The sequence below is a fragment of the Schistocerca cancellata genome, chromosome 2, assembly GCF_023864275.1.
Source record: "Schistocerca cancellata isolate TAMUIC-IGC-003103 chromosome 2, iqSchCanc2.1, whole genome shotgun sequence".
Taxonomy (NCBI): Eukaryota; Metazoa; Arthropoda; class Insecta; order Orthoptera; family Acrididae; genus Schistocerca; species Schistocerca cancellata.
Window position 1 is genome coordinate 540,145,001 of NC_064627.1, and position 12,026 is coordinate 540,157,026.

The 12,026-nt window shown below is 44.1% G+C and overlaps 1 protein-coding gene across 2 annotated transcripts in view; it reads left to right on the forward strand.

Annotated features, from left to right (window-relative positions):
- LOC126146628 (alpha-(1,3)-fucosyltransferase 7-like) overlaps positions 1–12,026 on the forward strand; it is a 389,818-nt gene that overhangs the window by 230,057 nt on the left and 147,735 nt on the right. The window contains exon 1 of one of the 2 annotated variants that reach the window (XM_049915633.1): positions 1,683–1,902. The exons of the other annotated variant lie outside the window; for it this stretch is intronic. Coding sequence (XP_049771590.1) covers positions 1,889–1,902 — 14 coding nt within the window. The 5' untranslated portion in view covers positions 1,683–1,888. Of the gene's footprint in view, positions 1–1,682; positions 1,903–12,026 lie in introns of those variants that run through there. 2 annotated transcript variants of the gene reach the window in all.

Sequence of the window (12,026 nt, forward strand, 5' to 3'; positions counted from 1 at the left end):
ACATTCCTGGGGTCAGATACGTCACATGATCACACTGACAGAACCACAGGCACATAGACACAGGCAACAGAGCATGCACAATGTCGGCACTAGTACAGTGTATATCCACCTTTCGCAGCAATGCAGGCTGCTATTCTCCCATGGAGACGATCGTAGAGATGCTGGATGTAGTCCTGTGGAACGGCTTGCCATGCCATTTCCACCTGGCGCCTCAGTTGGACCAGCGTTCGTGCTGGACGTGCAGACCGCGTGAGACGACGCTTCATCCAGTCCCAAACATGCTCAATGGGGGACAGATCCGGAGATCTTGCTGGCCAGGGTAGTTGACTTACACCTTCTAGAGCACGTTGGGTGGCACGGGATACGTGCGGACGTGCATTGTCCTGTTGGAACAGCAAGTTCCCTTGCCGGTCTAGGAATGGTAGAACGATGGGTTCGATGACGGTTTGGATGTACCGTGCACTATTCAGTGTCCCCTCGACGATCACCAGTGGTGTACGGCCAGTGTAGGAGATCGCTCCCCACACCATGATGCCGGGTGTTGGCCCTGTGTGCCTCGGTCGTATGCAGTCCTGATTGTGGCGCTCACCTGCACGGCGCCAAACACGCATACGACCATCATTGGCACCAAGGCAGAAGCGACTCTCATCGCTGAAGACGACACGTCTCCATTCGTCCCTCCATTCACGCCTGTCGCGACACCACTGGAGGCGGGCTGCACGATGTTGGGGCGTAAGCGGAAGACGGCCTAACGGTGTGCGGGACCGTAGCCCAGCTTCATGGAGACGGTTGCGAATGGTCCTCGCCGATACCCCAGGAGCAACAGTGTTCCTAATTTGCTGGGAAGTGGCGGTGCGGTCCCCTACGGCACTGCGTAGGATCCTACGGTCTTGGCGTGCATCCGTGCGTCGCTGCGGTCCGGTCCCAGGTCGACGGGCACGTGCACCTTCCGCCGAACACTGGCGACAACATCGATGTACTGTGGAGACCTCACGCCCCACGTGTTGAGCAATTCGGCGGTACATCCACCCGGCCTCCCGCATGCCCACTATACGCCCTCGCTCAAAGTCCGTCAACTGCACATACGGTTCACGTCCACGCTGTCGCGGCATGCTACCAGTGTTAAAGACTGCGATGGAGCTCCGTATGCCACGGCAAACTGGCTGACACTGACGGCGGCGGTGCACAAATGCTGCGCAGCTAGCGCCATTCGACGGCCAACACCGCGGTTCCTGGTGTGTCCGCTGTGCCGTGCGTGTGATCATTGCTTGTACAGCCCTCTCGCAGTGTCCGGAGCAAGTATGGTGGGTCTGACACACCGGTGTCAATGTGTTCTTTTTTCCATTTCCAGGAGTGTAGAATGTCTCGAGGTCATGTACAGATATGTGTCGTGTTTCTGTCACGAGGATCTCGAGGAGGAAATGGTTGTGGTTGTCAACAACAGTGCAGAGCGTCACGCCGGTGGACACGACGCGCAGCAGACTACGAGAGGGAGAGCTGCTTGAGAGTGGAACGCGGCTCGGCGAATGTGTGGGTTTTCCCGCTCCGATTACGTCGGCAGGTGCCCACGGGTGGACGGTGAGTGCGCCGCGGCCGTGACACGGATCCCGCGCAGCGCAGCACGCGGCGCGCGGTGCCCACGCCGGCGTAGCCGCGCCCGCCAGTCTCCGGTGCGGCCGCTCGCGGCACGTACTGCTGCTGCTGCTGCCGCTGTGTAGTGCGTGGGCAGTGCTATCAGGCCGTCCGACCAGGTCATCGCGCGTCTCTGCAATGACGCGTCGCGCATGGCACCGTACAGTGGCTACTCTTCTCCCGAAGGAGCTGTTGTGGATCCGACGGATGGGCGTAACTGCGAGCGACTGCGGCTTGCCGTCCCAGCTGTAGGGCAATGGCCTTTAGGCGGTACGTACTGCAACCCGACGACTGGTGCACCACGCTCGGCGTTCCGTAGTATCTAAATCACTCGCTCCTCAGTTACAACCATTCTTGTGCCTTCTCCTGTCACTGCCAGGTCACAACTCTTTGTCATTTCTACATCTACATCTACATGGATAATCTGCAAATCACATTTAAATGCCTGGCAGTGGGTTCATCGAACCACCTTCATAATTCTTTATTATTCCTGTAAGTAGGCTGTTTAGGTTTTTATATTGGTAGCGCCACGTAGCGCTCTGTATGAAAATCACTGGCTGTGCTGTGTGCAGCCTGTGGCTGGTTTGCATTGTTGTTGGCCATTGTAGTGTTGGGCAGATGGATGTGAACAGCGCGTAGCGTTGAGCAGTTGGAGGTGAGCCGCCAGCAGTAACAGTTTAAGGACAGTTATGTATAATTGTTGAAAGGGGACGTTTCAGAAGATTCCAGATTCGTATCCTGGCAGGGTCGACATGTGAAACGTTCAAAGGGGACGTTTCAGAAGATTCCAGGTTCGTATCCTGGCAGGGTCGACATATGAAACGTCCCCTTTGAACAATTATACATGACTGTCCTTAAACTGTCACACAATATTTTTTTGCGCAACGCAATCTGACTTTCAAAAATCCCTACAAAAGAATGGCCCTGACTAACATTAAGCTATACCTTTCACAAATCACTTACCTCACAAAAATCTTCGTTACTCGAACTACTGCAATACAGCGAGCGCCACTACTGCCAGCTAAATAAAAGATTCAAACTACGGAAGACACTAACTACTGATAGGCATAGTTAGCAAATGAAAGATTTTAATAGAGAACAAACAATGTATTTACCTTAATAGTGTTGAAAAATCATAATATACGTAGCAGTTCATGACATCCAGTCTTACAAATTTCAAAACTCCGCCATTTCTCTCCCCACATCCACCACTGCTGGCGGCTCACCTCCAACTGCTCAACGCTACGCGCTGTTCACATCCATCTGCCCAACACTACAATCGCCAACAACAATGCAAACCAGCCACAGACTGCACACAGCACAGCCAGTGATTTTCATACAGAGCGCTACGTGGCGTTGCCAATATAAAAACCTAAACAGCCTACTTACATTCCAATCTCTTATAGCGCGCGGAAAGAAGGAACACCTATATCTTTCTGTACGAGCTCTGATTTTCCTTACTTTATTGTGGTGCTCAGAGCCATTTGAACCAATTTGATTCGAATTCTGGAATATTTACTTCGTCTTCTTTTGTGAAGGCATTTCGAAAGTATGTGTTTAGTAACTCTGCTTTGGCAGCACTGTCTCCATTGCTATCTCGCAGAGAAGGCATTCATTGTTTCTTGCCGCTAACATACTTCACATACTACCAGAATCTCTTCGGATTTTCTGCCAGGTTTCGAGACAAAGTTTCATTGTGGATACTTCTATAAGCATCTCGCATTGAATCCCGCCCTAAGTTTCGAGCTTCTGTAAGAGAACGCCAATCCTGGGGATTTTGCGTCTGTTTAAATTGGGCATGTTTGTTTCTGCAGCAGTGTTCTAACGCGTTTTGTGTATCAAGAAAGATCAACTCTGTCGTTTGTTAGTTTATTTGGTCTAAATCTCTCAATTACTGCCGATACTGTTTCTCTGAATTCAAGCCACATCTGGTCCATACTTATATTATTAATTTGGAATGAGTGGAGATTGTCTCTCAGGAAGGCGTCAAGTGAATATATTTTTTTTTTTTGAATAGGTATATTTTTCGATTTTTTTGGAGGATTTGGCGATTACAATATTGAATCTCGTACGACAACCCTGTGTTCACTAATCCCTGTATCGGTTTTGATGCTCGTTATTAACTCAGGATTATTTGTTGCTAAGAGGTCAAGTGTGTTTTCACAACCGTTTAGTATTCGCGTGGGCTCATGAACTAACTGCTCGAAACAATTTTCAGAGAATGCGTTTAGCACAATTTCGGATGATATTTTATGCGTATCTCCGGAATTAAACATACATTTTCGCAAATATTTCGAGGGTAAATTAAAGTCACCACCAAATATTATCGTATGGGTCGGGTACGTGTTTGAAATCAAACTCAAGTTTTCTATGTACCTTTCAGCAATTCTATCATCTGAATTGGGAGGTCGGTAATAGGATCCTACTATTATTTTATTCCGGTTGCCAACAATGACCTCTGCTCATACTAACTCACAGGAAGTATCTACTTCAATTTCGCGACAAGTTAAACTACTTCTAACAGCAACAAAGACACCACCGCAAACTTGTTTAGCCTAATCCTTTCGGAACACCGTTAGGTTCTTCGCGAAAATTTCGGCTGAGCTTATATCCAGCTTTAATGAGATTTCAGCACCTATAATGATTAGAGCATCAGTGCTTTCTATTAGCGCTTGGAGCTCTGGTGCTTTCCCAACACAGCTACGACAATTTACAACTGTTATACCAATGGTTCCTGTATCTACGTTCTTCCTGTGTTCGGCCTGCACCCTTTTTGACTGAAGCCCTTCTTGTGTTTTCCCGAGAACCTCTAACCTAAAAAACCGCCCAGTCCAAGCCACACAACCCCTGCTACCCGTGTAGCCGCCTCCTGCGTATAGTGGACACCTGACCCATTCAGCGGAACCCGAAACCAAACCACCCTTTGGCGCAAGTCGAGGATTCTGCAGCCTACATGGTTGCAGAACCATCTGATTCAGACTCTTCACTCGCCTCTGTACAAGAGGTCCGCAATCAGTCCTGCCGACTATGCTGCAAGTGGTCAGTTCTGCTTTCATCATGCAGGCAAGACTGGCAGCCTTTACCACTTCTGTTAGCCGCTCGAAACCAGAGAGAATCTCTTCTGATACGAAGTGACACACATCATTGGTACAGACGTGAGCAACCACCTACAGTTGGCTGCAACCTGTGCTCTTCATGGCATCCGGGAGGACCCTTTCCACATCTGGAATGACTCCACCCTGTATGCACAGGGAGTGCACATTGGTTTTCTTTCCCTTCTTGTCACCAAGTCCCTAAGGGGCCTCATAACGCGCCTAACGTTGGAGTCTCGTACTGCAAGGAAGCAAGGGAGAGGATGTTGTTAAACGTGGCCGTTATCTTCTTTCTACAACACAAATGCACACGTGGATTATTGCGCTTCTTTATTTACGTGTACTGGAACATTTACTTAACTTGAATAGAGTCCATGCTTGTGGTACAAGCTCATCAGTAATAGTCCCGCTATAGTCACTGATCTGGTCGCTAAGTACTGTCGTAACCCGTGATGAACTAAACCCACTCTGAGAGTAAACTGACAGACGCCAAACTGGATGAGTGAGTGAGTGAGACCTTGTGGCCAGTAGTGGTGGCCTAAATACATGCTGTTGGAAGGGCGTTGGCGGCATGTTGCTTGTGGGTGTGACTCTGACCTCTCTCGTGAGAGGAGCACTTGATCCAGCACCTGTTGATAGATCATCGCGCTTCATCTTTGCCGACCGGTCTGCAGGCGACAGCTTACACTTTTCTTCTGACTTCTCTTTTCACCTTCCTCTTCGATCTCATCTGCTATTTAACTCCTCTACTTCTCAACCAGCACCATCAGCATAATAGGACCCTTACTGTTCTCAATATACGTAAACGATGTATCAGAAACAGTGAGAACCACTCTAAGAACGTTCGCTAACGGTGATGTTACCTACAGGATGGAAGCATTGTCGATGGTAAGTAACTACTAAAACACTTGGGAAAAATTTCCACTTTGTACAATAAATGACTGCTCTTCAAAATGTCGATGAATGTAAAGGAATGTCTGTGCCAAAGAGAAAGAACCCGATAGTGTATAATTGCAAGATTAGTGGTGAACATATTGAGCACGCCATATTTTACTTGTATTTATGGATAATATTACGAAGCGATACAGAACTGGACGATCACGTAAACGGATATTAGCGAAGATGAATAGGAGATTTATGAGTTTTTGGGAAGGTTCTGTCAAGGCAGTCGCATACAAGACGCTAGCGTGACCTATTCTAGAGTGTCATTTTCTTTGTTTGGAGTCCTTACTGAACAGGTACGACAACAGGTGTCTAACGCACTGCTCGGATCAACAGCTTGGTTCAGCCGGTACGAAAGCACAACTGAAATGCTCGGGAAACTTAAATCCGAATTCCTGGAAGAAATACGACGTAGTTCTCACGAAATCTCTTGGGTAAATTTAAATAGCTAATTATTTAAATAAAAATGGCTCTGAGCACTATGGGACTTAACATCTGTGGTCATCAGTCCCATAGAACTTAGAACTACTTAAACCTAACTAACCTAAGGACATCACGCACATCCATGCCCGAGGTAGGATTCGAACCTGCGACCGTAGCGGTCACGCGGCTCCAGACTGACGCGCCTAGAACCGCACGGCCACACCGGCCGGCCTTTAAATAAAAACTTTCTAATTTAACACGTTTTTAAAACGGACTAAAAAGTGTAAAATTATTTCTCCTAGCGCCATACAGATTGTCCCCCCATGGATAACCCTGAAAATTTGTGCTTATGAATTCTTAATAGCTATGATAATAGTTATAAAATTTTAAATGCAATACATAGTGCGCTTCCAGTAGATAATAGAGGCATGAATAGTTTACTTAAGTCACAACCAATTATATTGTACTAATATCGATGTGATCTGATTTTTCTCAACAACAATTATACTCTACATTCCTTACGCTGATATGAGCCTCTCGTTTTTCGTTTTAAACTTTAGAACTATTGTCATAGCTATTAAAAGTTCACAAACACAAATTTTGAGGACTGTGTGTATGTGAGTAGGAATCTGTGCGCGGCTAGGAGAAACATTTTTGTCCTTTTTTTTTTCAAATCGCTTTAAAAAAAATTAATAAGTTTTATATTTAAATCAATATTTGCTGTTGTCTAGTGTCATCTGTGTCAAATTTTTCAATCGAGTTCAATCATCTTGATGAGATTACAACAGAAACATGTCGTAAATTTCCGGTTTATTTCACTTTCTCTTCACCTTGGCAATGCATTGCTTTCTCGTACGTGTATCTCGCGAATATGACTTAAATTAAAAATTAGAGAGAATCGGCTTGAGACGGAGGCTTCTCAGAAGTCGTTCTTACCGCGAAAAATTCATGACTTCAGCAGGAGAAGGGGAAAATAGCAGTTCTACACAAAGTAACCTTCGCCACAAAACAGCCAAAAAGTGAGTTAATATTGCACTGTCAGCTAGTTCTGTGCTATGTCGAAAGTTTCAAGTCCTTAGTCCATTGGGAAGTTAGTGTAAAGCCAACTGAAAAATTTGTACCAAACAAACAGACAAGAAATCGACCTAATAAAAAGTGTAAAAACAAGAAAAAAGACTTCATTCGAAGAAGACTGTGCGACTCTTATACTGCTGAAGTCTTATATCTCGTGAAGGGGTGATTAGAATAAGGCACTAAGAGACCATAGGGCGCGTGCAGAAACTTGCAGACAACAGTTAAAGTAAAGAAAATCGATGATATCGTTACGATTTACCCTCCGTCACGCACTGTAGAGTACCTTCCGGACCACTGCTTCCATGATTCACTAAGATCCATTCCCTTGGCCACAGTCCTACTACGATTTGCCGCGCGGGGTAGCCTAGCAGTCTGTGCCGTCTTGCCACGGTTTGACATATTATGGAATATTCTTGACAAACTGATCGGAAGCTTGGCTTTGAAAACCCTATTTAGTTAACCAAAGGCACCTCAGGAAATTTTTGCTCTCCTATTTCATACTTCTATCCCGGCGTTGTCTTCCTGCGCCCTCAATACAAAACCTGCCAGTCAACACTTCATAGTTAACTTGCACTATTTTCTTTCCGATACGGTCGTTATTCGTTGTTTACTATGAGCTTACTTAAAATGTCAAATATTAACTTCATCCATTCCTTCTTGGAGTTTATCCGCGATAGAAGCAGAGAGTAAAACAGTCAACTTTGTGGATATACAAGTCAGTAAGTTGAAGTATTCCGCATATTTTCGTTTGTTCATAGCTTATGAGACAATATACTGAGATAACTCCCCGCTTAGGCAAAAAGTAATCATTGTGCAGAAGAAAGTAATTGGAAATTGAGTGGAGTTCACAACACTAAATGGAAAAATAATCTGCATTACCCTTTAATGAATATGTCCTTGGCACAGTCACCAACTTTCTCTTCCGAATGCGAAAATATTTTGTTGAGCCCAACCTACATAGGTAGGAATGATCATCAAAATAAAATAAGAGAAATCAGAGCTCGAACAGAAAGGTTTAGGTGTTCGTTTTTCCCGCGCGCTGATCGGGAGTGGAATGGTAGAGAGATAGTATGATTGTGGTTCGATGAACCCTCTGCCAAGCACTTAAATGTGAATTGCAGAGTAGTCATGTAGATGTAGATGTAGATGTAGATGTAGAAAGGGGTGAAATATGCAGCTAAAAACGTGTTTCACACTCTACTCATGGAAACACAACTCGTTCTAACCATAGAGGATTGCTTGAATAGATGTAATTAGTCATTAAAAAAACCTGTAAAGGCCAGCACGTGGTCATAAATATTATTTTCTATTTTTATTTTTAGTTGTAAGTTCTATATAAGTGTTCTGTGTTTGTTCTGTTGACACGTTCCACATCATGACGTGAATTTGATCTACGGAAAAAGTTAGTGACTAACTAACAAAACTTCAGCACACGAACTTGTTTCGTATATGTTCCACTAACAGGCGCTCGTTCTTCGTTTTCCCAATTCAAGGATCTCAAAGCTTACTCCAGGGCTGCTGTGAATAGTTTCGGTTATAAGGAATCACTTTACATTACCCCCACTTCAGTTCTAAGCGTCTCATTTGGTGATTAAGTCTAGTGGAAGTTTTAGCAATTACGTGTATACTCTTCAGCGTTCTAAAATTAACTGAATCGTGGCACCGTTTTTCTGAGGTTATTAGTATAAATTACGTTATAACCTGGTCAAAAACGTTCTAAAGATCTACAAACAGCAGTCAGTGCGGTAATTCATACACCCTGCTCCATTCTATAATCTCGTTGCTTCATTGAGGTACTACCACTTCTAAGATTGTTTCTTTACTTGATTAAATTGCAGTGCTGTTGTATGCGGTTGGATACAGTTTTAATGAATATACGGTACATTACAGAGAGAAGGCTGTCGAATCTGTAGTTTCTTTTATGTCTCGTCTATTTTTATGCCTTGCGGTGGCTAACATTATTCATACAGCACAGTTTCGGGGAATTTTCTTCCTTTGCAGATATTCTGTAAAGTTTTACAAGTTCCTTTCATATCATTTTCTATCCAGATTTCCCAAATCTCACTGAAACATCGGTGTCTACAGCATCTTCAATTTCTTCACACCTCCAATCGCTTTGCATATCCGGCATTACACCATAAATGTTATTTTCATTACTAACAACGCGTATTTCCAATTCATCTCTTTAACTACACAAATATTTAAACAAGTCTTGAAATACTTCTACATTTTTGTCTATGGTGTTGGTTATTATGTTTATGTCACATTAATTGTTCAAATATGGTGTCTAAAAAATAAAGGTTTCCGTTTTCTCTTCTTCATACGTTTTTTTCTTTGAAATTGTTTCGGTTATTTTGATTAAGCTGTCGTTTCTCACATCCTCTCGAAGACATTTCCGAATAGTTTTATTTAATGTGGCATATTTTTCATGCCTTCTCTTTATAGCTGCCTCGTTCAATCTCAGATTTTCTTTCATCTGGTGTCTTAGTAGCTGCAACATCTTTTGCCATTTGAACAAATTTCTTTCTTCTGCACCTGTCCCTTTTGTCGATGTCTGTATAAACATTGTCTAAGGTGTTGAACGTCTCTCATGACTTAATGTTCTTAAAAAAATCTTCAAGATCGGTAATTCTAACTTTCACTTGTCGAAGTTACTTAATTCTAATATCATCTTCGAGAGAAAACAGGAAAATTTGCATGTAGCCTATATTTAATATTTTGACAGAAATCTACGTATATTCTTCGTTAATTCAGTAAATGTTTCGCTATAATTTCGCTAATGGGACCTGATAACGCCCTCTAATTCTCACTTCTCGTTTTTGGTCTCTTGACATCCCAGTGAGGAGCCTTACTTACAAAGGAAGCCATGATAATACAGCTGTGACTTCGAACTGTACACTGATACAGTGAAAATTCCATTAAAAAGACAGGCGGAATTTATTATTAAGTTGTCGATTAATCTCCACCGTTGTTTGGCTAAGTTCTAAGCATCTTCCACATAAATGAATATATCTCTCTTCCTTTTCTTCGTTTAGTAAACTTTTTTTATAGTTAATTACCTTAATTTTTCGTCCAGGCAGTAGTTCATTCCCAGTAGGCGATTTTTCTCACATACGTTTTCACATTCGGACAGGAGGGTTCTTGAAACATTAGGTCATTCCGCCTGTGCTCTTCTGTCTTCTGAGTGTTCGCCTCTCTATTCAACTCCAATCACTGTTTTCAGGGAGTGACTGGTACCAGCAGTTCTCCAGTGTGATGGATCTTACTGTGAATGGTAAACTGGTACATTGCACTATTTAGCTATTTTTGTGAGATGGAAATAAAATTCTGTTGTATGATCCGTTAGTTCCCTCCATTCCATGGAAGAAGCAAACACAACGTGTAACCTGATCCTTCTACCCAGCCAGATAGTAGTGTGACATGAGAATACAGTTGATCACGGTGGCATTCTTGGATAAATGCTGAGAATAACAAAAAAATTACTGTTTGCAGTTGTTTTGGTTGAACGAAAATAGGATGGGTGGCTCGGCCACTGGGAAGTCAACATATACTGACCTTTATCTAAATTACGTTAAACTTTATTTAGCCAGCCCAAAAGAGCGTGGTTCTAAACATATTGATACAATGAATTGAAACTCTTTATTACATGAATGCATACTGTCTTCATTCGAACACGTCTAAAAGAACAGACACCCAGCGGAATCCACAGCTGTGATATCTATTACGTAAACTGAAAATGGAGGGGGAGGAAGGAAAAGAAAGTGAAGGAATGTAGGAAGGAGAAAGGAAATGAAAGGAAAGGAAATGATGATAGCAGTTGCATCGGGACTTGATGCGGAATCAGCGACGAGGATTGAAAGCGTGTGCGGACCTGGACTCGAACCCGGGATCTCCTGCTTACTAGGTAGTTGGGTTAACCGCTGCAACACGCGGGCACAGTGCCAATCGCAAATGCCTGGACACTTCGGCACGCTCATCAACCGACCCAAATTCCCACCTAGCACCACCATTTATCCACAGCCCTTGTCCATGTTCTCCGTGCTCGCTAACTTTAGATTCCCACCGGAGGCCTAACATAAATGTACATCTGAACTGTTGGTTGTGGATTCACAGACCATCGAGACATGTAAGTTATATGATTTGCGTGGTGTCTGTTCATACGAATGTGTCCGAAACAACAGACACCACGAGGAATTCGCAACGGTGATACATGTTATGTAAACTGAAGGCAGAGAGGTAGAAAGGAAAGGAATATGAAGGAACTGATTATATCAGCTGCTTGTCCCAATGAACAGACACCACACTGTCATATAACTGATATGCCTTGACGGGCTATGACTTCACGAAAATCAGTGCAAATGCACATTCACTTTCGATCTCCGGCGGCAATCTAAATTTAGCGAGCACGGAGGGCATGGACGGTGATTACAGGCTGGTAGCGCTAGGTGAGAATGTGTGTACGTCGAGGAGCATGGCCAGGTGGTCAACGCATGTGCTTACTGAACCTGTGTCCAGGATGGAGGAGTGGTTACCGCAGCTGCCTGGTTCAAATGGTTCAAATGGCTCTGAGCACTATGGGACTTAACTACTGAGGTCATCAGTCCCCTAGAACTTAGAACTACTTAAACCTAACTAACCTAAGGACATCACACACATCCATGCCCGAGGCAGGATTCGAACCTGCGACCGTAGCGGTCACGCGGCAGCTGCCTGGTAAGCAGGTTATCCAGCTTCGGGTCCCAGTTCGACACATAATTTCAGTCGTCACTGCTGATTCTGGATAATGTCCTGATGCAGCTGATATCAGCAGCTCTTTCCCTTTTCTTTCCATTCTGCCCCTCCACCTTCAGTTTACTGAAAACT